The sequence below is a fragment of the Bombina bombina genome, chromosome 3 (assembly GCF_027579735.1).
Source record: "Bombina bombina isolate aBomBom1 chromosome 3, aBomBom1.pri, whole genome shotgun sequence".
Classification (NCBI taxonomy): Eukaryota; Metazoa; Chordata; class Amphibia; order Anura; family Bombinatoridae; genus Bombina; species Bombina bombina.
Window position 1 is genome coordinate 471,302,429 of NC_069501.1, and position 26,710 is coordinate 471,329,138.

The window sequence follows — 26,710 nt, forward strand, 5'->3', positions numbered from 1 at the left end:
CAACATAAAAGGACAGAAGCGCCACATGGCCCAATATTGTATGGAACAATCAGATAGAAATGTGTGACGATTAAACTCACATGTGATGTGGCACCCCTAGTGGTGCAGATGGAGCCCCCACTAGGGGTGCCACCTCACATGTGAGTTTAATCGTCACACATTTCTATCTGATTGTTCCATACAATATTGGGCCATGTGGCACTTCTTTACTTTTATGTTGTCTGCAGATCACTGATCCAGGATCGTGGCCTTGATCCTCTACAGATAGCTATTAAAATGAGTATGTGAGAAGGCTAACAGGTGTGTGGTCTAAAGCAACTTTAAAAAAAAAGGTGTTTCTGCAAAAAAAAAAAAACCTGAAATAATATATAGGTAAAAAGATGTGCTGAAGAAGCTACCACACTCAGTAAATGTTAAATATAAATTTATAAAATGTAAAAATGTTACAATAACATTAGTTACGCATTAACTAAAATACAGGATACAATACCACCGATTAATTAATAAACAAGGAAAAGTAAACAATTGTATATTAAAATGTATTTTTAGCACTACTGCTAAACCAATAAAAACAATTATATTCAGAATAACTTGGATATAAGACTATGAAAGGCTGATAATATTGTAGTCTATTATTTTTCACCAGTGTATATATGTCCCATCCATGCAAGGATAATTCCCATCAAATAGCGAAAGATAAAGACTCTTTGGTAACTATTAGTAACTTTGTTACTTATTCAAAATCTTTGTTTTTGAATAGTGTCTTTAGTTGCTTGGTTTGTGGGAGGAGGTTTTTGCGGTAGCGATGAAAATCACTGCTCCGTGAAGGTTAGGGTATCAAAAAGTGAAAACAGTACCCTTTGAGATGATGATATATATGAAATAGGGCTATCCGGTATACTTCACCACTCTGTTTTAATCCGTTTGTGGCTGCACAATTCGTGCTGGTATTACTCAGTCCGTCTGTAATCTGCCGTTGTACCTCTGACTCTTGGCTTCCTTCCGCATCCAGCGGTCATGTGTGGTGAGTGGGCCAGTGGGAGGCGTTGTTTACGGCGTCAAATTCAAACTAGTAGGCTTGTTTCTTCTTTGTAGAAATAGCAATTTTCTCAGTTCAGTTTTTTTCAGAGCACTCTGATACTAATTAAACTGGAGGTAGTAAGGGTGCATATATGCGATTCAGCCTTAGATGTGGCCTTTATCTTGATTACGGACGGACTGAGTAATACCAGCGCAAATTGTGCAGCCACAAACGGATTAAAACATAGTGGTGAAGTATACCGGATAGTCCTATTTCCTATATCATCATCGCAAAAGGTACTGTTTTCACTTTTTGACACCCTAACCTTCACGGAGCAGTGATTTTCATCGCTACCGCAAAAACCTCCTCCCACAAACCAAGCAACTAAAGACACTATACAAAAACAAAGATTTTGAATAAGTAACAAAGTCACTAATAGTTACCAAAGAGTCTTTTTCTTTCGCTATTTGATGGGAATTATCCTTGCATCAATGGGACATATATACACTGGTGAAAAATAATAGACTACAATATTATCAGCCTTTCATAGTCTTATATCCAAGTTATTCTGAACATAATTGTTTTTATTGGTTTAGCAGTAGTGCTTTAAATACATTTTAATATACAATTGTTTACTTTTCCTTGTTTATTAATTAATCGGTGCTATTGTATCCTGTATTTTAGTTAATGCGTAACTAATGTTATTGTAACATTTTATAAATTTATATTTAACATTTACTGAGTGTGGTAGCTTATTTAGTGCATCTTCTTTTTACCTCTACAGATAGCTTCTTTGACCGGCTCAGCCATCCACCAAAACCTGACACCATCTCTAATGAGACTTTCTCATAGCTAGTTACTAAGGATTATTCATTTTTACAAACTATATTATTTTATTTTTTACTTGTACCAACCTCTGCGGCTAACCATAAGGCACCCAGATAGGGCTCTTCCATCTGTTTGCACTATTTTGTCACTTCTGTGTGTTAGTATCTCCTCTATATAGCACCACACCATTTACGTTTATACTGAAACATTTTTGTCACTCACTTGTTATATATTTCTATTAAAATACCCGATTGACTCAGACCATAGCTTTATATATAGATATATATCATTACATCTGGTTTTACAAGGGTGCCCCCTACTCACTCCACAGACAAACTGCACTAGTTGCTCAAGTAATATTCTCCTTTTTACTTTTCAGAATCGGATGCACGAGAGTATGAAGCTCTTTGACAGCATTTGCAATAACAAGTGGTTCATAGACACCTCCATCATCCTTTTCCTTAATAAGAAGGATCTATTTGAGGAGAAAATAACTAGGAGCCCTCTAACTATATGCTACCCTGAGTACTCAGGTAAATGCCTACAGGGACATAAAAGTGCAAAAAGAAATGTTGTGTATTAGAGCATGTTATAATTGCATTATTGCTTGCATATAACTGTGTTTAATCCCTGCAAATGGCTTAGTCGGCTCCAGAGCAGCAATGCCCTCCTGGGACCTAGCAGAGCACATCTGTTGAACCAATAACAAAAGGCTATGAGCGTATCCACCAATCACCAACTAGCTCCCATTAGTGAATTGCTGCTTCTGAGTATACGTAGGTATGCTTTTTTTCATATAGGGGGCGAGGGTCCATGAACTGTTGCGTATGGGATATACATTCCTACCAGGAGGAGGCAAAGTTTCCCAAACCTCAAATGCCTATAAATTAACCCTCCCACCTCACACATACCTCAGTTTTGCCTCCTTAGGATGTGGTTGAAGCATACACATCTGGTGAACCAATAACAAAAGGCTGTGAGCGTATCCACCAATCACCAACTAGCTCCCATTAGTGAGTTGCTGCTTCTGAGTGTACCTAGGTATGCGTTTCAACAAAGGGTACTAAGGGTACAAAGTCAGACAATAGCCGTAAATTGAAAAATCTTTTAAACATGCATGCTCCATCTGAATAATGAAAGTTTCACGCACACAATAGTTCTCGTACCCGGGACTAAATTTTTCTTTATGATTATTCTGGCTCATTGCCATCTCAGCAGTACCTTTGTGTTCTAACTATATTCATTATGTTTATTCTGGTGTTGTTTAATGTTGTCTCTATCTCCTGCCCTCACAGGATCTAACACATATGAGGAGGCTGCCGCCTATATTCAGTGCCAGTTTGAGGACCTGAACCGAAGAAAAGACACAAAAGAGATTTACACACATTTCACATGTGCCACAGACACAAAGAACGTGCAGTTTGTGTTCGATGCAGTGACAGATGTCATCATCAAAGCAAATCTGATGGAGTGTGGCCTATACTAGACTCTGTGAGGTGTGTATCATTAGCATCTCCCAGATGTTTAAAGGGACATTAAAGGGATGGTGCACTGTAAAATGTTCACCTTAATGGGTTTCCAGTTAGTTATTATAGCAACTGCATAGTTTAAAATGTATGGGGAATAGGTCCTTTATGTTTATTTTTGTATATGAAATAGCTGTTTCTGCTCCGGCAACCCAATACAAAAGGCTCATTTTGTAGTGAGAGGATACCTCATTATCTTATCTGTCTAATTAGTTACACACAGTCTGCATCTTCTTTATCACTGTTTGCTCAAAGGCAAATACTTAGAACATAAGAAATATTATTTTATCTAAACCTTCTCATTTACATGTTTGTTTGTTTTTTAACCAGAACTTAAGCCCAGAAATGTTCAGTATAGGTGTGGATACAATAAGCAAAATCATATATGTTAAATGAGAAAATAAAGGTGAAATAACTATTTCTAAACAATTTCGTTCACTCTAGTAGGTAAAATGGATAATTGGGAATGCATTATAGGGTAGAACATATTAGAGCAGTGGTTCTCAACCAAAGTGACCTCAAGGCCCGGTAAATTTTAGCTGGACATGTCCAGGGCCCAGTAATATATATATATATATATATATATATATATATATATATATATATATATATATATATATATATATATATATATATATATATATATATTAAGCATCAGGGATTTGCCCTATCAGTAACTAAGCAGTTCAGTGTGGGTTTAGTGGGGGCCCTGGAGTGTGGGGGTCCTGCTGAGGGTCTGTCGCTGTGAGGGCCATGGAGTGTGAGGTCTGGCCCTGGAGGTTGGGGGCCCTTTCTTTGGCCCTTAATGTTGGGGGTCCTGGCTCTGGAGGTTGATGGGCTTGTTGGGGTTAGGGCAAGGAGGCTACCATGTTCATTTGAATACATTTGGGTCAGTGTGAGACAGTTTTCCTGGGGCCTTGATTGGTCTCAGTCTGCCCCTTGTGTGCAGTGGGGTAAGAGTGTGCAGTGGGGGCATGACAGGTCAGGGCCCACCAGCAGGGCTATCACGGCCCGGTACTGGGCCACGGCCCGGCTGTTGAGAAACCAGGTATTAGAGTACACTGTCCTTTTAAACACCAAATAAATGCTAGATAAGATGAGGAATTCTTAGCAAAACTTAGCCTGAGAATAATGTGCAGACGTATTTTTTTAGGGACAATTATATATGAGTCACTAGAGTGTGCAGCCAACTACATTGTGGAATATAGTACTGTTAAATAAGGAGGGTATATTGCAAACTGTTTTACTACGCATAATTATGCATCCTACATTACAATCTTAAAGCGTCATTTTAATATACGTACTAAACTGAATATTTGCATATAATGCCTTCTTAATTTATTTCAATGAAAGTTAAGACGTAGCATGACTAAGTTTTGGACCATAAGCCCTTAATAATGTCATAAAAACCTAAACCAATACCCAACCTTTAAACAATACACTAGGTGTAATAACATTTAACAGGTGCAGGAACACCCCACCTCCATTAACCCCTCATCTCTTAAAGTGATGGTAAATCTAACTATACTAGAGTTTATATTTCTTTTACAAAGATATGACGAGTCCACGGATTTCATCCTTGTGGGATTTATCCTCCTGCTGACAGGCATTCTCTTTGCCTATGTTTGTACTAGGAAGAGGTAAAGTGAGGTGTTAGTTTTATTTTCTTCAATCAAGAATTTTTTATTTTTAAATAGTGCCAGAGAGTGCTATTTTCATCAGGGGGAATTTGTATAGAAAGAAGCATTAATTCCCACCCTGATGTTGATGATCTTAGCTGATATTCCTAAGATCCATGTTGGTTTCCACAATTCAGCTGGAGGTAACTTAAGAAACTTTTCAGTGTGGTGACTGATGCTTTTCTGCAACTTTAAGGTATGTTCAGTCTTTATTTTCTGGAAGAGACTTATGGTAACGGAACAGACTGACATTTCCCCTATATGGGGAAGGGTAAGCAGTATACACTAGTATTTTAAAGGGTGTATCTGATATCCATTGGTTTTTATTGTAGTCTTTATTTTATTAAGGACCTATTGGGGCTTAGTGGTACCGGACGCTGGGAATTGCGGTTGACTTATTTTCAGTGTTTTCAGGTGTAACAGGGCATTTTTAGAACATACGACATGTTTGTTATATTTTTTTTCTTGTTGCGACCCATGCGGGCCTTAGTTGACGTTACTCGACGCCCACGGTGGGCGGGGCTTGTTTTTCGCGTGCTTAGACGCGCAGTAGTTCTCAGACCTAACAGTTGCAGACATCAGTGCTCCGGTTCGGGCCTTCATCTATTTTACTTTACCCTGAGGATATCAGTGTTTACTGGGGGGCAGGTAGGCGCCACAGCAGAGCTGTGGCGTGGTCAGAGGCTTGATTTTGGTTTGCTAAATTAAAGTTTTTGTCATTTCAGCTTTGCAAGTGGGTACAATACCTATTAGATAGTGGGGACGCTTTTAAGTTTCATAATCTGTCCCTAACATGTTTTTGCAGATTTTAGAAAAAATAGTTGCGCTTTAAAATTTAAAGGCGCAGTAAATTTTTCTTATTTATTTTTGCCCTATTTTTCAGTTGTGCCAATTATTTTTTGTATTCAACTGTTGTTTACCTTGCTAGTCTGTTTTTTAACATGCCTGACTCGGAGGATGAAACTCCTTGTTCTATGTGTTTAAATGCTGTTGTTGAACCTCCTCTAGTTTTGTGTCCCTCATGCACTGAGAGGGCTGTACTATGTAAAGCACAAATCTTTTGTAAAGAAGATGTGTTTAAGGATGATTCTCAAGCTGAAGAGAATCAGAGTATACCGCCAAATGCTTCCCAAGAGTCACTGCCTTTAACGCCCACTCAGCAACGCCGGGTTCCTCTACCGCGTCTAACTCATGTACTCTGCATGATATGGCCGCAGTGATGTCAAATACACTTACAGAGGTTTTATCTAAACTACCTGTGTTAAGGGGCAAACATAGCAGGTCAGAGAGCCATGAGAATGCAATGACCTCTGATGCCTTAGTAGCTATTTTTGATGTACCCTCTCAGGGTTCTGAAGTAGGGGGTCAGGGAGCTTTTGTCTGAGGGGGAACTTTCCGATTCGGCAAGTGTTTTACCTCAGAAGAATACAGACACAATGTCCTTTAGATTTAAACTTTTACACCTCCGACTGTTACTTCGGGAGGTTTTAGCAACTCTGGATGATTGTGATTCTATTGTGATTCCGCCAGAGAAGTTGTGTAAGGTGGATAAATATCTTGAGGTTCCTACTTACTCTGATGATTTTCCGGTTCCTAAGAGATTTTCGGAAATTGTTACACGAGAGTGGGAAAGGACGGGTATCCCGTTTTCGCCTTCTCCTAATTTTAAAAAGATGTATCCCATACTTGATACTGTTCGGGACTCTTGGCAGACAGTCCCTAAGGTAGAGGGAGCTATATCTACCCTAGCTAAGCGTACAACAATTCCTATCGAAGACAGTTGTGCTTTTAAAGATCCTTTTACAACCTACGGCCTGCATTGTTCCAGTTACTACTGCGGCAGCTTTTTGGTTTGATGCATTAGAGGAGTCTTTGAAGACTGAAACTCCCTTAGAAGATATCCTAGATAGAATTAAAGCTCTCAGACTAGCTAATTCCTTTATTACGGATACTGCCTCTCAGATTGCGAAATTGGCGGCTAAAATGCTGGATTTGCCATTTTAGCGCGTAGAGCGTTATGGTTAAAATCTTGGTCTGCTGATGTGTCATCAAAGTCAAAGCTTTTGGCCATTCCTTTCAAGAGTAAGACTCTATTTGGGCCTGAATTGAAAGAGATTATTTATGACATTACGGGGGGGGGGGGTAAGGGTCATCTCTTACCTCAGGATAGGACTGCTAAACAGAGGGGTAAACTATTTTCGTTCCTTTCAGAATTTTAGAGGAGTTCCCTCTCCTTCCTTTTCTTCCACCAAGCAGGAAGGGAATTTTACTCAGGCCAAGTCCGTCTGGAGACCCAAACAGGCTTGGAACAAGGTTAAGCAACCTAAGAAGCCCGCTGCTACTACCAAAACAGCATGAAGAGGCGGCCCCCGATCCAGGATCGGATCTAGTAGGGGGCAGACTTTCTCTTTTTACCCAGGCTTGGGTGAGAGATGTGCAGAATCCTTGGACACTGGAAATCGTGTCTCAAGGATATCGGCTGGAATTCAAAAGTTCTCTCCCAAGGGGGAGGTTTCTTCTTTCACGATTATCTGTAGACCAGATAAAGAGAGAGGCATTCTTACGCTGTGTAAAAGTCCTCTACACTATGGGAGTAATTTGTCCTGTTCCAAGACTGGAACAAGGACAGGGGTTTTACTCAAATCTTTTTGTGATCCCCAAAAAAGAGGGCACGTTTCGTCCCATTTTAGATCTAAAGAGCCTAAACAAGTTTCTCAGAGTTCCATCCTTCAAGATGGAGACTATTCAAACAATTCTGCCATTGATCTAGGAAGGTCAATATATGACTACCGTGGATTTGAAGGATGCATATCTTCATATTCCTATCCACAAGGATCATCACCAGTTTCTAAGGTTTGCCTTCCTAGACAAACATTTTCAGTTTGTGGCTCTTCACTTCGGGTTGGCCACAGCACCCAGGATCTTCACAAAGGTTCTAGGGTCCCTTCTGGCGGTTCTCAGAGCCGCGGGGTATTGCAGTGGCGCCTTATCTGGACGACATTCTGATTCAGGCGTCGTCTTATCATCTGACAAAGTCTCACACAGACATGGTCCTGTCCTTTCTGAGGACTCACGGGTGGAAGGTGAATCTAGAAAAGAGTTCACTAATTCCACAGACAAGGGTTTCTTTCTTGGGAACTCTGATAGATTCAATATCCATGAAGATTTTTCTGACAGAATTCTGAAAGTTAAAGATTCTGAATACATGCCGATCCCTTCAGTCCACTCCTCGGCCATCAGTGGCTCAGTGCATGGAGGTAATTGGATTGATGGTGGCAGCAATGGACATAGTTCCGTTTGCTCGGTTTCATCTCAGACCACTACAATTGAGCATGCTCAGTCAGTGGAATGGAGATTATGCAAACTAGTCTACTCTGATAGACCTGGATCAGGAGACAAGAGACTCTCTTCTTTGGTGGTTGTCGTATCATCTGTCCCAGGGGACATGCTTCTGCAGACCCTCTTGGGTGATAGTGACAACGGACGCCAGTCTGCTAGGCTGGGGCGCAGTCTGGAATTCCATGAAGGCTCAGGGTGTGTGGACTCTACAGGAGTCTCTACTTCCAATCAGTATTCTAGAGTTGAGAGCAATATTCAATGCTCTTCAGGCGTGGCCTCAGTTGGCTCTGACCATATTCATTCGTTTTCAGTCGGACAACATTACGACTGTGGCTTACATAAATCATCAAGGGGGATGACAGAAGTATCAAGGATTATTCAGTGGGCAGAGACTCACTCTTGTTACCTGTCAGCAATCCACATTCCAGGAGTTGACAACTGGGAAGCGGATTTTCTAAGCAGACAGTCTTTTCATCCGGGGGAGTGGGAACTCCATCCGGAGATCTTTGCTTCTCTGATTCTCAGTTGGGGCACACCAGAATTGGATCTGATGGCATCTCGTCAGAACGCCAAACTTCTGAGATACGGATCCAGGTCAAGGGATCCTCAGGCCGAACTGACAGATGCCTTGGCAGTGCCTTGGTCGTTCAACCTAGCTTATGTGTTTCCACCGTTTCCTCTCCTTCCCCGGGTAAGTGCATAAATGAACAAAAAGGAGCAATAATTAAATGCATTTATGTGCTAAACTATTGCTTGATCAGAACTGTGTTTCTTTCATGTAATTAACAAGAGTCCATGAGCTAGTGACGTATGGGATATACATTCCTACCAGGAGGGGCAAAGTTTCCCAAACCTTAAAATGCCTATAAATACACCCCTCACCACACCCACAAATCAGTTTTACAAACTTTGCCTCCAAGGGAGGTGGTGAAGTAAGTTTGTGCTAGATTCTACGTTGATATGCGCTCCGCAGCAAGTTGGAGCCCGGTTTTCCTCTCAGCGTGCAGTGAATGTCAGAGGGATGTGAGGAGAGTATTGCCTATTGAATGCAGTGATCTCCTTCTACGGGGTCTATTTCATAAGGTTCTCTGTTATCGGTCGTAGAGATTCATCTCTTACCTCCCTTTTCAGATCGACGATATACTCTTATATTTACCATTTCCTCTACTGATTCTCGTTTCAGTACTGGTTTGGCTTTCTACAAACATGTAGATGAGTGTCCTGGGGTAAGTAAGTCTTATTTTCTGTGACACTCTAAGCTATGGTTGGGCACTTTATTTATAAAGTTCTAAATATATGTATTCAAACATTTATTTGCCTTGACTCAGAATGTTCAACTTTCCTTATTTCCAGACAGTCAGTTTCATATTTGGGATTATGCTTTAAATTATCATATTTTTTCTTACCTCAAAAATTTGACTTTTTTCCCTGTGGGCTGTTAGGCTCGCGGGGGCTGAAAATGCTTCATTTTATTGTGTCATTCTTGGCGCGGACTTTTTTGGCGCAAAAATTCTTTTCCGTTTCCGGCGTCATACGTGTCGCCGGAAGTTGCGTCATTTTTGACGTTATTTTGCGCCAAAAATGTCGGCGTTCCGGATGTGGCGTCATTTTTGGCGCCAAAAGCATTTAGGCGCCAAATAATGTGGGCGTCTTATTTGGCGCCAAAAAATATGGGCGTCGCTTTTGTCTCCACATTATTTCAGTCTCATTTTTCATTTGCTTCTGGTTGCTAGAAGCTTGATGTTTGGCATTTTTTTCCCATTCCTGAAACTGTCTTATAAGGAATTTGATCTATTTTGCTTTATATGTTGTTTTTTCTCTTACATATTGCAAGATGTCTCACGTTGCATCTGAGCCAGAAGATACTACAGGAAAACCACTGCCTGCTGGATCTACCAAAGCTAAGTGTATCTGCTGTAAACTTTTGGTAGCTATTCCTCCAGCTGTTGTTTGTAATAATTGTCATGACAAACTTGTTAAAGCAGATAATATTTCCTTTAGTGATGTACCATTGCCTGTTGCAGTTCCCTCAACATCTAAGGTGCAGAATGTTCCTGATAACATAAGAGATTTTGTTTCTGAATCCATAAAGAAGGCTTTGTCTGTTATTTCTCCTTCTAGTAAACGTAAAAAGTCTTTTAAATCTTCTCTCTCTACAGATGAATTTTTAAATGAACACCATCATTCTGATTCTTTGGACTCTTCTGGTTCAGAGGATTCTGTCTCAGAGATTGATGCTGATAAATCTTCATATTTATTTAAGATGGAATTTATTCGCTCTTTACTTAAAGAAGTACTAATTGCTTTAGAAATAGAGGATTCTAGTCCTCTTGATACTAATTCTATACGTTTGGATAAGGTTTTTAAAGCTCCTGCGGTTATTCCAGAAGTCTTTCCTGTTCCTAATGCTATTTCTGCAGTAATTGCTAAGGAATGGGATAAATTGGGTAATTCATTTACTCCTTCTAAACGTTTTAAGCAATTATATCCTGTTCCGCCTGACAGGTTAGAATTTTGGGACAAAATCCCTAAAGTTGATGGGGCTATTTCTACCCTTGCTAAACGTACTACCATTCCTACGTCAGATGGTACCTCGTTTAAAGATCCTTTAGATAGAAAAATTGAATCTTTTCTAAGAAAAGCTTATCTATGTTCAGGTAATCTTCTTAGACCTGCTATATCATTGGCTGATGTTGCTGCAGCTTCAACTTTTTGGTTGGAAACTCTAGCGCAACAAGTAACAAATCGTGATTCTCATGATATTATTATTCTTCTCCAGCATGCTAATAATTTCATCTGTGATGCCATTTTTGATATTATTAGAGTTGATGTTAGATTTATGTCTCTGGCTATCTTAGCCAGAAGAGCTTTATGGCTTAAGACTTGGAATGCTGATATGGCTTCTAAATCAACTCTACTTTCCATTTCTTTCCAGGGAAACAAATTATTTGGTTCTCAGTTGGATTCTATTATTTCAACTGTTACTGGTGGGAAAGGAACTTTTTTACCACAGGATAAAAAGTCTAAAGGTAAAAACAGGGCTAACAATCGTTTTCGTTCCTTTCGTTTCAACAAAGAACAAAAGCCTGATCCTTCGTCCTCAGGAGCAGTTTCAGTTTGGAAACCATCTCCAGTCTGGAATAAATCCAAGCCTGCTAGAAAGGCAAAGCCTGCTTCTAAGTTCACATGAAGGTACGGCCCTCATTCCAGTTCAGCTGGTAGGGGGCAGGTTACGTTTTTTCAAAGAAATTTGGATCAATTCTGTTCACAATCTTTGGATTCAGAACATTGTTTCAGAAGGGTACAGAATTGGTTTCAAGATGAGACCTCCTGCAAAGAGATTTTTTCTTTCCCATGTCCCAGTAAATCCAGTGAAAGCTCAAGCATTTCTGAATTGTGTTTCAGATCTAGAGTTGGCTGGAGTAATTATGCCAGTTCCAGTTCCGGAACAGGGGATGGGGTTTTATTCAAATCTCTTCATTGTACCAAAGAAGGAGAATTCCTTCAGACCAGTTCTGGATCTAAAATTATTGAATCGTTATGTAAGGATACCAACGTTCAAGATGGTAACTGTAAGGACTATATTGCCTTTTGTTCAGCAAGGGAATTATATGTCCACAATAGATTTACAGGATGCATATCTGCATATTCCAATTCATCCAGATCATTATCAGTTCCTGAGATTCTCTTTTCTAGACAAGCATTACCAATTTGTGGCTCTACCGTTTGGCCTTGCTACAGCTCCAAGAATTTTCACAAAGATTCTCGGTGCCCTTCTGTCTGTAATCAGAGAACAGGGTATTGTGGTATTTCCTTATTTGGACGATATCTTGGTACTTGCTCCGTCTTTACATTTAGCAGAGTCTCATACGAATCGACTTGTGTTGTTTCTTCAAGATCATGGTTGGAGGATCAATTTACCAAAAAGTTCTTTGATTCCTCAAACAAGGGTAACCTTTCTGGGTTTCCAGATAGATTCAGTGTCCATGACTTTGTCTTTAACAGACAAGAGACGTCTAAAATTGATTACAGCCTGTCGAAACCTTCAGTCTCAATCATTCCCTTCGGTAGCCTTATGCATGGAAATTCTAGGTCTTATGACTGCTGCATCGGACGCGATCCCCTTTGCTCGTTTTCACATGCGACCTCTTCAGCTCTGTATGCTGAACCAATGGTGCAGGGATTACACGAAGATATATCAATTAATATCTTTAAAACCGATTGTTCGGCACTCTCTAACGTGGTGGACAGATCACCATCGTTTAATTCAGGGGGCTTCTTTTGTTCTTCCGACCTGGACTGTAATTTCAACAGATGCAAGTCTCACAGGTTGGGGAGCTGTGTGGGGATCTCTGACGGCACAAGGAGTTTGGGAATCTCAGGAGGTGAGATTACCGATCAATATCTTGGAACTCCGTGCAGTTTTCAGAGCTCTTCAGTTTTGGCCTCTTCTGAAGAGAGAATCGTTCATTTGTTTTCAGACAGACAATGTCACAACTGTGGCATACATCAATCATCAAGGAGGGACTCACAGTCCTCTGGCTATGAAAGAAGTATCTCGAATTTTGGTTTGGGCGGAATCCAGCTCCTGTCTAATCTCTGCGGTTCATATCCCAGGTGTAGACAATTGGGAAGCGGATTATCTCAGTCGCCAAACGTTGCATCCGGGCGAATGGTCTCTTCACCCAGAGGTATTTCTTCAGATTGTTCAATTGTGGGGGCTTCCAGAGATAGATCTGATGGCCTCTCATCTAAACAAGAAACTTCCCAGGTATCTGTCCAGATCCCGGGATCCTCAGGCGGAGGCAGTGGATGCATTATCACTTCCTTGGAAGTATCATCCTGCCTATATCTTTCCGCCTCTAGTTCTTCTTCCAAGAGTAATCTCCAAGATTCTGAGGGAATGCTCGTTTGTTCTGCTAATAGCTCCGGCATGGCCTCACAGGTTTTGGTATGCGGATCTTGTCCGGATGGCATCTTGCCAGCCATGGACTCTTCCGTTAAGACCAGACCTTCTGTCACAAGGTCCTTTTTTCCATCCGGATCTGAAATCCTTAAATTTAAAGGTATGGAGATTGAACGCTTGATTCTTGGTCATAGAGGTTTCTCTGACTCCGTGATTAATACTATGTTACAGGCTCGTAAATCTGTATCTCGAGAGATATATTATAGAGTCTGGAAGACTTATATTTCTTGGTGTCTTTCTCATCATTTTTCTTGGCATTCTTTTAGAATACCGAGAATTTTACAGTTTCTTCAGGATGGTTTAGATAAGGGTTTGTCCGCAAGTTCTTTGAAAGGACAAATCTCCGCTCTTTCTGTTCTTTTTCACAGAAAGATTGCTATTCTTCCTGATATTCATTGTTTTGTACAAGCTTTGGTTCGTATAAAACCTGTCATTAAGTCAATTTCTCCTCCTTGGAGTTTGAATTTGGTTCTGGGAGCTCTTCAAGCTCCTCCGTTTGAACCTATGCATTCATTGGACATTAAATTACTTTCTTGGAAAGTTTTGTTCCTTTTGGCCATCTCTTCTGCTAGAAGAGTTTCTGAATTATCTGCTCTTTCGTGTGAGTCTCCTTTTCTGATTTTTCATCAGGATAAGGCGGTGTTGCGAACTTCTTTTGAATTTTTACCTAAAGTTGTGAATTCCAACAACATTAGTAGAGAAATTGTGGTTCCTTCATTATGTCCTAATCCTAAGAATTCTAAGGAGAAATCATTGCATTCTTTGGATGTTGTTAGAGCTTTGAAATATTATGTTGAAGCTACGAAATCTTTCCGTAAGACTTCTAGTCTATTTGTTATCTTTTCCGGTTCTAGGAAAGGCCAGAAAGCTTCTGCCATTTCTTTGGCATCTTGGTTGAAATCTTTAATTCATCTTGCCTATGTTGAGTCGGGTAAAATTCCGCCTCAAAGAATTACAGCTCATTCTACTAGGTCAGTATCTACTTCCTGGGCGTTTAGGAATGAAGCTTCGGTTGACCAGATCTGCAAAGCAGCAACTTGGTCCTCTTTGCATACTTTTACTAAATTCTACCATTTTGATGTATTTTCTTCTTCTGAAGCAGTTTTTGGTAGAAAAGTTCTTCAGGCAGCGGTTTCAGTTTGAATCTTCTGCTTATGTTTTTTGTTAAACTTTATTTTGGGTGTGGATTATTTTCAGCAGGAATTGGCTGTCTTTATTTTATCCCTCCCTCTCTAGTGACTCTTGTGTGGAAAGATCCACATCTTGGGTAGTCATTATCCCATACGTCACTAGCTCATGGACTCTTGCTAATTACATGAAAGAAAACATAATTTATGTAAGAACTTACCTGATAAATTCATTTCTTTCATATTAACAAGAGTCCATGAGGCCCACCCTTTTTTGTGGTGGTTATGATTTTTTTGTATAAAGCACAATTATTCCAATTCCTTATTTTATATGCTTCGCACTTTTTTTCTTATCACCCCACTTCTTGGCTATTCGTTAAACTGATTTGTGGGTGTGGTGAGGGGTGTATTTATAGGCATTTTAAGGTTTGGGAAACTTTGCCCCTCCTGGTAGGAATGTATATCCCATACGTCACTAGCTCATGGACTCTTGTTAATATGAAAGAAATGAATTTATCAGGTAAGTTCTTACATAAATTATGTTTTAATAACCACAAAAGTTAGGGACACTGCACTCCTTTCTGTCCCTTAAAAATAATAAATTAGTTAATACAAAAAGTAAATAAATAAAATTGAGGAAGAGTATAGTCAGTGATGCTAAGATTCCTCGCCTATGATGTATTTAATTTTAGTAATTTTTGAAACAATTTTTTAGCCTGAATGGCCAAGATTCTTGTAGCAGTTATGTGAAAACGTGGAAGAAAGCTCAGGTCATTTTTATTTCACCTCTTAGCACAGTGACAGGGAAATTCACTGTTTACTATAAGCAGTGGCAAGATCGTGTCTGCAACTGCACTTGCGCAGTTGAAGTTCTGCTGATGCCATTTAAAACTCTGAGCACGGGAGCGTGCTAATAACAGATTTACATAGGGCGTATGGTGCAGTCCTGATTGGATGATGCACCTGTCAATCAAATAGAGATTTCTGAAATTCTCACAGGGAGGCAGTCAGGGAGCAGGTAACGGGGCACATTTATAAATGAAGATTTTGTAAGAAAAAACGTTTATTTAAAAAACAAAACAAAAGCATCACTGTGCTTATATTGAGTAATTCTTATAAAATATAAACTCTAGTATAGTTAGATTTACACATGTCAATTATAAACTTTATCTTCTTTTGGTGTTTAATTTAAATAGCCTATATTTTTTTGAGTGTATAATGGCCCTTTAAAGTGATGATAAATTGTAATGTGTATTAGCATGTATTCCAAATCTATGCAAAAATTGAAATCTAGGATGCACTCCAACATTATTTTATTTCAATAATCATTATAGTCCATAACCCCCATCTGGCCGCCCATCACAAAACTTTTTCTTTTTTAATGAGGTGATGTTTCACCTCTTATCCAATAGCTGTGCTAGCCACATGGCACTGCATAAAAATACAACAAAAACGCTTTAGAGCTGCACTATTGGATAAGAGGTGAAACATGACCTCATTAAAAAAAAGTTTTGTGATGGGCAGCCTGGTGGTTGGTTATGGACTATGATTATTGAAATAAAATAATGTTGGTGTGTATCCTTGGTTGAAATTCATGAATGTAGGTAGAGGTAAATTTTTGCATAGATTCGGAATATACGTTCATGCACATTACATTTACCTTCACTTTAATATATACAAATGGTTCCCAAATTTTGGGCACTCTTAAAGGGACATCAAACTTTGAATGAAATGTTTGCTATAGTGATGTATTAAAAGCAAAGATTAGTCCAAGAATAATATGCAGATGTATGTTTTTAAATTATATTAGTTGTTTATTGAAAAAAATAAGTGTAAAGTTTGTGTCCATAAAGCAAAGCAAGGTGTGCTTCCATGTTGTAGGGTGAAAGGGGGTAAGCGCAGCTCCAGGCACTCCTGTGCATACGAACAATCCCAAAGCGGTTGCATAGATACTTGAACAGGCAGCTAGAGACTCATCGCTATGCGTCACACTAGGCAACGTGGTGCCAGCCAATCAAAAGTAAAGGCTGACCAAGCCAGCAAATGAGGAAGAATGGCAGCACTCCCGGATTCAGTTAAAAAAACCTCAGTCTTTATTACGGCTTCTTAAAAACGGTACACAAAATGCACATGGAGGGAGGGGGCGTGTCCTTAGCCTTTCGTGCTGTGCGGCACTTAGTCATAGGATAGTTGGTTACGTCCCAACACTGCTCTATATGCTGGTCACCTCCAATCACCAACCAGCTTGCCGGTAGTCATGTAGATAAATCCAAGCACATGCAGCATCAGGACAAATTTTTAAAGAAACAATAAACTAAAATAGAATTGACAAATAACACATTCCATCAAACTTTAACACAAAATAACCTAAACAAATTCAAAAAGGTTATGATGCTAACAGGAAATTACTTTGTTGATAATTATGAATAGAATTGAATGTAAAATATCACTAGAAAGGCATACTAGGAACAAGGACAGTTCAATGTTAAAAAGCTACTGCTAAATTGAAAGAATATCATCCATTGTTACTTTTTGCAGACGTACGCCATGTGTCGGCACACTACAGACAAGAGACATGGAAGCGACCTATATTCCATGCACATATAATTATAAATACAAATGTAAATATAAATGTTAACACATCTGCATCACAAAAAATGTTGTAACCTAGGTTTCTCCAACATAGGTGTGTCCGGTCCACGGCGTCATCCTTACTTGTGGGATATTCTCTTCCCCAACAGGAAATGGCAAAGAGCCCAGCAAAGCTGGTCACATGATCCCTCCTAGGCTCCGCCTACCCCAGTCATTCTCTTTGCCGTTGCACAGGCAACATCTCCACGGAGATGGTTAAGAGTTTTTTGGTGTTTAAATGTAGTTTTTATCCTTCAATCAAGTGTTTGTTATTTTAAAATAGTGCTGGTATGTACTATTTACTCTGAAACAGAAAAGAGATGAAGATTTCTGTTTGTAAGAGGAAGATGATTTTAGCAAGATGATTTTTAGCAAGATGATTTTAGCAAAATCGATGGCTGTTTCCACACAGGACTGTTGAGATGAAGTAACTTCAGTTGGGGGAAACAGTTGGCAGACTTTTCTGCTTGAGGTATGACTGGCCACATTTCTAACAAGACTATGTAATGCTGGAAGGCTGTCATTTCCCCTATGGGGACCGGTAAGCCATTTTCTTAGATTAAGTAAAAGAATAAAGGGCTTCATAAGGGCTTAAAAAACTGGTAGACATTTTTCTGGGCTAAAACGATTACTTTGATAAGCATATTTTGCAGATTATAACTCTAAATAGTTATTATAATCTTGGGGATTGTTTTAAAAAAAACGGCAGGCACTGTATTGGACACCTTTTTCAGATGGGGGCCTTTTCTAGTCATAGGCAGAGCCTCATTTTCGCGCCACTAATGCGCAGTTGTTTTTGGAGAGCAAGGCATGCAGATGCATGTGTGAGGAGCTAAGAACCACTGAAAAAGCTTATAGAAGGCATCATTTGGTATCGTATTCCCCTCTGGGCTTGGTTGGGTCTCAGCAAAGCAGATTCCTGGGACTGTATAGGGGTTAAATGTAAAAACGGCTCCGGTTCCGTTACTTTAAGGGTTAAAGCTTTCAAATTTGGTGTGCAATACTTTTAAGGCTTTAAGACACTGTGGTGAAATTTTGGTGAATTTTGAACAATTCCTTCATACTTTTTCACATATTCAGTAATAAAGTGTGTTCAGTTTAAAATTTAAAGTGACAGTAACGGTTTTATTTTAAAACGTTTTTTGTGCTTTGTTGACAAGTTTAAGCCTGTTTAACATGTCTGAACCATCAGATAAGCGATGTTCTATATGTATGAAAACCAAGGTTTCTCCCCATTTAAATTTATGTGATGATTGTGCCATAGTGTCCAAACAAAGTAGGGACAATGATGCCACAGATAATGATATTGCCCAAGATGATTCCTCAAATGAGGGGAGTAAGCATGATACTGCATCATCCCCTTCTGTGTCTACACCAGTTTTGCCCACACAAGAGGCCCCTAGTACATCTAGTGCGCCAATACTTATTACCATGCAACAATTAACGGCTGTAATGGATAATTCTATTGCAAACATTTTATCCAAAATGCCTACTTATCAGAGAAAGCGCGATTGCTCTGTTTTAAACACTGAAGAGCAAGAGGACGCTGATGATAACTGTTCTGACATACCCTCACACCAATCTGAAGGGGCCAGGAGGGAGGTTTTGTCTGAGGGAGAAATTTCAGATTCAGGAAAAATTTCTCAACAAGCTGAACCTGATGTTGTAACATTTAAATTTAAATTAGAACATCTCCGCGCACTGCTTAAGGAGGTATTATCTACTCTGGATGATTGTGACAATTTGGTCATTCCAGAGAAATTATGTAAGATGGACAAGTTCCTAGATATAGTCGACCCCAGAAAGGACTTATGGCAGACAGTCCCCAAGGTCGAGGGGGCGGTTTCTACTCTAAACAAACGCACTACTATCCCTATAGAAGATAGTTGTGCTTTCAAAGATCCTATGGATAAAAAATTAGAGGGTTTGCTTAAAAAGATGTTTGTTCAGCAAGGTTACCTTCTACAACCAATTTCATGCATTGTTCCTGTCACTACGGCAGCGTGCTTCTGGTTCGAAGAACTAGAAAAGTCGCTCAATAAAGAATCTTCGTATGAGGAGGTTATGGACAGAGTTCAAGCACTTAAATTGGCTAACTCTTTTATTCTAGATGCCGCTTTGCAATTAGCTAGATTAGCGGCGAAAAATTCAGGGTTTGCTATCGTGGCGCGCAGAGCGCTTTGGCTAAAGTCTTGGTCAGCGGATGTGTCTTCCAAGACAAAATTGCTTAACATCCCTTTCAAGGGTAAAACACTGTTTGGGCCTGATTTGAAAGAGATTATTTCAGACATCACCGGGGGAAAGGGCCACGCCCTCCCTCAGGATAGGTCTTTTAAGGCTAAAAATAAGCCTAATTTTCGTCCCTTTCGCAGAAACGGACCAGCCTCTAATTCTACATCCTCTAAGCAAGAGGGTAATACTTCACAACCCAAACCAGCCTGGAGACCGATGCAAGGCTGGAACAGGGGTAAGCAGGCCAAGAAACCTGCCACTGCTACCAAAACAGCATGAAGGGATGGCCCCCGATCCGGGACCGGATCTGGTGGGGGGCAGACTTTCTCTCTTTGCTCAGGCTTGGGCAAGAGATGTTCAGGATCCTTGGGCACTAGAAAAAGTTTCTCAAGGTTATCTCCTATAATTCAAGGAACTACCCCCAAGGGGAAGGTTCCACAGGTCTCAATTATCTTCAAACCAAATAAAAAGACAGGCATTCTTACATTGTGTAGAAGACCTGTTAAAGATGGGAGTAATTCATCCAGTTCCAATAGGAGAACAAGGGATGGGGTTTTACTCCAACCTGTTCATAGTTCCCAAAAAAGAGGGAACATTCAGACCAATTTTAGATCTCAAGATCCTAAACAAATTTCTCAGGGTTCCATCGTTCAAAATGGAAACCATTCGAACGATCCTTCCCACCATCCAGGAAGGTCAATTTATGACCACGGTGGATTTAAAGGATGCGTACCTACATATTCCTATCCACAAGGAACATCATCAGTTCCTAAGGTTCGCTTTTCTGGACAAGCATTACCAGTTTGTGGCACTTCCATTCGGATTAGCCACTGCTCCGAGAATTTTCACAAAGGTACTAGGGTCCCTTCTAGCGGTTCTAAGGCCAAGGGGCATTGCAGTAGTACCTTACTTGGACGACATCCTGATTCAAGCGTCGTCTCTGTCAAAAGCAAAGGCTCATACGGACATCGTCCTAGCCTTTCTCAGATCTCACGGATGGAAAGTGAACAAGGAAAAAAGTTCTCTGTCCCCGTCAACAAGAGTTCCCTTCTTGGGAACAATAAGATTCCTTAGAAATGAGGATTTTTCTGACAGAGGTCAGAAAATCAAAAATTCTAAGCTCTTGTCAAGTAATTCATTCTGTTCTTCGTCCTTCCATAGCGCAGTGCATGGAAGTAATAGGATTGATGGTTGCAGCAATGGACATAGTTCCTTTTGCACGAATTCATCTAAGACCATTACAACTGTGCATGCTCAGACAGTGGAATGGGGATTATACAGACTTGTCTCCGACGATTCAAGTAGATCAAAAGACCAGAGATTCACTCCGTTGGTGGCTGATCCTGGACAACCTGTCACAGGGAATGAGCTTCCGCAGACCAGAGTGGGTCATTGTCACGACCGACGCCAGTCTGGTGGGCTGGGGCGCGGTCTGGGAACCCCTGAAAGCTCAGGGTCTATGGTCTCGGGAAGAATCTCTTCTCCCGATAAACATTCTGGAACTGAGAGCGATATTCAATGCTCTCAAGGTTTGGCCTCAACTAGCAAAGGCCAAATTCATAAGGTTTCAATCAGACAACATGACGACTGTTGCATATATCAACCATCAGGGGGGAACAAGAAGTTCCCTGGCGATGGAGGAAGTGACCAAGATAATTCAATGGGCGGAGGATCACTCCTGCCACTTATCTGCAATCCACATCCCAGGAGTGGAAAATTGGGAAGCGGATTTTCTGAGTCGTCAGACATTCCATCTGGGGGAGTGGGAACTCCATCCGGAAATCTTTGCCCAAATAACTCAATTATGGGGCATTCCAGACATGGATCTGATGGCCTCTCGTCAGAACTTCAAGGTTCCTTGCTACGGGTCCAGATCCAGGGATCCCAAGGCGACTCTAGTAGATGCACTAGTAGCACCTTGGACCTTCAACCTAGCTTATGTATTCCCACTGTTTCCTCTCATTCCCAGGCTGGTAGCCAGGATCAATCAGGAGAGGGCTTAGGTGATCTTGATAGCTCCTGCGTGGCCACGCAGGACTTGGTATGCAGACCTGGTGAATATGTCATCGGCTCCACCATGGAAGCTACCTTTGAGACAGGACCTTCTTGTTCAAGGTCCATTCGAACATCCGAATCTGGTTTCCCACCAACTGGCGGCTTGGAGATTGAACGCTTGATTTTATCAAAGCGTGGGTTTTCAGATTCTGTAATAGATACTATGATTCAGGCCAGAAAGCCTGTAACTAGAAAAATTTACCATAAAATATGGAAAAAATATATCTGTTGGTTTGAATCTAAAGGATTCCCATGGAACAAGATAAAAATTCCTAAGATTCTATCCTTTCTACAAGAAGGTTTGGAGAAAGGATTATCTGCAAGTTCTCTGAAGGGACAGATCTCTGCTTTATCTGTTTTACTTCACAAAAGGCTGGCAGCTGTGCCAGACGTTCAAGCGTTTGTTCAGGCTCTGGTTAGAATCAAGCCTGTTTACAGACCTTTGACTCCTCCCTGGAGTCTAAATCTAGTTCTTTTAGTTCTTCAAGGGGTTCCGTTTGAACCCTTGCATTCCGTAGATATTAAGTTATTATCTTGGAAGGTTTTGTTTTTGGTTGCAATTTCTTCTGCTAGAAGAGTTTCAGAGTTATCTGCTCTGCAGTGTTCTCCGCCCTATCTGGTGTTCCATGCAGATAAGGTGGTTTTGCGTACTAAGCCTGGTTTTCTTCCGAAAGTTGTTTCCAACAAAAATATTAACCAGGAGATAGTTGTACCTTCTTTGTGTCCGAATCCAGCTTCAAAGAAGGAACGTTTGTTTCACAATTTGGACGTAGTCCGTGCTCTAAAATTCTATTTAGAGGCTACTAAAGATTTCAGACAAACATCTTCTTTGTTGTTTATTCTGGTAAAAGGAGAGGTCAAAAAGCAACTTCTACCTCTCTTTCTTTTTGGCTTAAAAGCATTATCCGATTGGCTTATGAGACTGCCGGACGGCAGCCTCCTGAAAGAATCACAGCTCACTCCACTAGGGCTGTGGCTTCCACATGGGCCTTCAAGAACAAGGCTTCTGTTGACCAGATATGTAAGGCAGCGACTTGGTCTTCACTGCACACTTTTGCCAAATTTTACAAATTTGATACTTTTGCTTCTTCGGAGGCTATTTTTGGGAGAAAGGTTTTGCAAGCCGTGGTGCCTTCCATTTAGGTGACCTGATTTGCTCCCTCCCTTCATCCGTGTCCTAAAGCTTTGGTATTGGTTCCCACAAGTAAGGATGACGCCGTGGACCGGACACACCTATGTTGGAGAAAACAGAATTTATGCTTACCTGATAAATTACTTTCTCCAACGGTGTGTCCGGTCCACGGCCCGCCCTGGTTTTTTAATCAGGTCTGATGAATTATTTTCTCTAACTACAGTCACCACGGTATCATATGGTTTCTCCTATGCATATTTCCTCCTGTACGTCGGTCGAATGACTGGGGTAGGCGGAGCCTAGGAGGGATCATGTGACCAGCTTTGCTGGACTCTTTGCCATTTCCTGTTGGGGAAGAGAATATCCCACAAGTAAGGATGACGCCGTGGACCGGACACACCGTTGGAGAAAGTAATTTATCAGGTAAGCATAAATTCTGTTTTTCTTCTCTGCTGAGGCCAATTAGGGACAGTTTTATAAATGGGTTCCTAGAATGGTCAGCCAATGACTGTCTGGAGTCTGTGCTTCCAGTTGTTACAGGAATTGGAAATCCCAGAATTTTCGGAATAGATAGAGGAGTAAATTAATGTTTTTATATATGCTTTTCCACTCCTTATGAATTAATTTAATTTTGTTGTATTAGGTTGCGTGGTCAAACAGGTGCTTATTGCCCTCCTGCAGATAGGTTTCACCACGGCCTTGCTATTAAATCTTGGTACATAAACACATGAATATTAAACATTCACTTCTTGCTAGTTTCATAACACACACACAAGCACGCACACACACAAGCACGCACACACACACACACACACACATATATATATATATATATATATATATATATATATATATATATATATATATATATATATATATATATATATATATATATATACACTGTATATATAAACTTTTTTTGGGCAAATAAATAACATGTTCCAATAGTGCCCTTTTACATGCATGGCATAATTGCTTGTGTTTAAAGTGATTGAAAAGTTTGGCAATGTAATGCCCAGTATATAAAATGATTCTTAAAAACATTCATTAACATTTTTAAAGACGCTTCTTTTGTAAAAAAAAAATTACCTTTTTAGTGATGGTAAACATCGCCCCGTTCCTCCACTTGCATCTCATATTTTATTTTGCTGATTTATAACGAATCCGGCTGCATTCAATCGAACTGGATGCCAAAGGGGGCACGCAACAATTGGATGAAGCCGGATTAGTTATCGATCAGCAAAATAAAGTATGAGATGCGGGCGGAGGAACAGCGCAATGTTTACCATCACTAAATGGTAATTATTTTACAAATGAAGCATCTTTAAAAATTTTAATGAATGAAAGTACCCCTGTTTTTAAAAATATAATTATATACTGTGCATTACATTGCTACACTTTACAATCACTTTAATGTCTTCAATGGGGATTGCTATTTTGATAGCTCGGCTCTGAGATTTTAGGATGACTGTCGCCAGAAAAGAGGTCATAACAGTGCGGTCCCACAAAACTATGACCTGAAAAACCCTTAACGACCAGCTGTTTGGTTTGCACATTTGATTTAAGGGGTGCGTGTGTGTGCTGTTTACTGCCTAGGGTTGAAGATTATAACATATGAATGCTCTTGATGGAGTCTGAGGTGTTATGTACATATGCTCAGACTTCAGGAAGAAAGATAAATGGGATTTTCTAGAGAACAGGACTGAGGACAACAAAAGTGTGGAAGATAATTTGGGAGGGAGAATTTTCAGTTATTGTGTCAGGGGTCGACAAACCCAGTAGCCAGGGAGCCACTGCCTACTAGAATTTTACCCCTGGCTTCTAACTTTTTGGGTTATTCTACATATATCTACATACAAATACCACTGTCTGGCTCCTAAATATTAAAAAGGTTTGTCGAACCCTTATGTTGGATCCAATGGTAAAGTTGCAAAAAAAAAGGGGTGAAATATCTGGATAAGGATCTTGGGCAGGGTTTATAAGCAATTCTGTTTTTTTAAGTATTAGGTTAATAACATGATATTTTTTTGTCTTGCAGATGCTGTGGGTGAGAGAGGCACTCTCGTCTTTGGTCGTGTTGCATGAGGGGAGATTAATCCAAGCACAAACCTTTTTTTTTTAAGCCCCTCCCCATCCAGCACATGCAACTCCCTAAATTGACTGTCACTGGCCCTGGAACTGAGCCCCCCACCACTTTTTTTTTATAATACAAGTTACCACTATCTGATTAATTCTAGTATTCTTCTCACCCAGAAAACCTGGACTGTTACCGATCCTGCTGTGTGAGGCCAACACTTCCTGCCTCTTGCCATTGCAACCGAAGGGGACCATGGGGTGCTAGCAATGTTTCTTTTCTTTTGAAGGAAACAAGATTTTTTTAATGCTTGCCTCTGCTGAACAGTTTCCACTTTGTGACATTTTCTGTTCATGTCTGGATCTCTCCTTTATGCAGAACATTACTGATCTCCAAAGTCTCAGTCATTAACCCATGGATGCTGGACACTGTAACTTTTGATGCACTCGCCATCATTAACCCACTCTGTGCCATTGTGTTTTATACTAAAGCTACTTCACTCCGTACTGGCAGCTCTATTTTTTTTCTTGTAATTCTCTGCAGGTCATCTCATATTTTTATTTTTGTTTTGTTTTGTTTTTTAATTCGATTTTGCACTTTGTTGTGCTGTCTTACCTCCTGATTCTTTTTGGTTAAACTGATTTACCTGCCTGTGCTGCCAATGTCAATAATGAAACTGTCACTCCCTTACTGTGCTGTCACTGTGACGGGCTCTCTATACCTGCAGCCTGCATGCATTCCTATATCTGGTGCCATACCACAAATCCATAGGCCTTTTCCCTGTTTTTTATACATTCCTTTTTGTGTATGGGCTGCACACTGAATAACTGGTTCTTGTTGTTCACACTCCAGTTCATTGCTGTGTTTTACTGACTAACATATCTTTGTTTAGTTTTTTTTCCATCCACAATAACTCCAGTTTGTTGCTCTACACACTTAACTTCTGTTCATTACAAATGGACAACTTGATTGTTCACAGTATTAAAATGGTGAGACATGCGGTATGTGTCCTGTTTCTTCCTTGTAAGTTCCCTTTGCCTGCCACGACTATCATAAACTTCTGATTTCATTGTTAAATACATCTCCCACTTGGGCATTACTCTTAAAAAGCAGCCTACACAAGTGAGTGAGTGCGAACATGTTTTCATTGCATAAAGGGATAGGAAAGTGAAAATTAAACTTAGCTGATTCAGATAGTGTCATTTTAAAGGAACATAAAGTGGTAAGAAAAAAAAATGCTCTATAGCACTAACATTATTGCTTGTATAAAAGTGTTTAATGGGATATGAAATCCATTTTTTTTTCATGATTCAGACAGAGCATGCAATATTAATCCCCTAGCGACACAGACATACCCTGTATGTTGCATATCATTAAGAGTTTTGTTTTTTTTATCCTCACTCGAAGAGGCATTCTTCTATAGTAAGTTCTCGCCACTGGAGGCAAGACCCGCACTATTTAACCCCTTACCGGGTACATCGGCTGTTGTTAAGGAGTTAAACAACTTTGCCTTGTTCTCGTGTTATCCTTTGTTGAAGGAGCAGAAATCCACTGGAGCACATGGTGAGCCAATGACAAAAGCTATTTATCTGCCGCCACTAATCAGCAGCTACCTCCCATTATTGCATTGCAGATTCTGAGCATACCCGGGTAAGCTTTTCAACAAAGGATACTATGAGAATTAAGAAATTAGTTGTTAAAATTATATGCTCTATCTGAATCATGAAATTAAAAAAATTGTGTTTCACATGCCTTTAAAATTAAAAAGTATTTATTTGTTGCATCTAAAAGAGGGCATTGTAAAATGTATATATGTGTATTAAAAATGAAATAGTTTTGTTCTTATGCTATCACTTTCCACCTATAGAGCCTGATTAAGGGTATATCTTATTGTTTAGTGAGCTTTACTGCAGAGACCAGTTATGCACGTCCTGCTAGTTCCAAAACATCTTAAAATATTTTTAAAAAATTTGCAAGAAAAATGTTAACATTTTTTAATGGTGGTCTTTATTTTACTCATACTTGAAATTTCTTGCGGTTTATGTCCCTTTAAACTGTACAAAGGGATTAAACACATAGTTAAAGGGACATAATGGTCAC

The 26,710-nt window shown here is 40.0% G+C and overlaps 1 protein-coding gene across 1 annotated transcript in view; it reads left to right on the top strand.

Annotated features, from left to right (window-relative positions):
- The window catches only part of GNAI3 (G protein subunit alpha i3), a 154,796-nt gene extending 129,186 nt beyond the window's left edge, over positions 1–25,610 (top strand). The window contains exons 7-9 of the mRNA XM_053706767.1: positions 2,229–2,382; positions 3,145–3,345; positions 24,575–25,610. Of these exons, the coding sequence (XP_053562742.1) occupies positions 2,229–2,382; positions 3,145–3,335 (345 nt within the window). The 3' untranslated portion in view covers positions 3,336–3,345; positions 24,575–25,610. The remainder of the gene's footprint in view (positions 1–2,228; positions 2,383–3,144; positions 3,346–24,574) is intronic.
- The last annotated feature ends 1,100 nt before the right edge of the window (positions 25,611–26,710 follow it).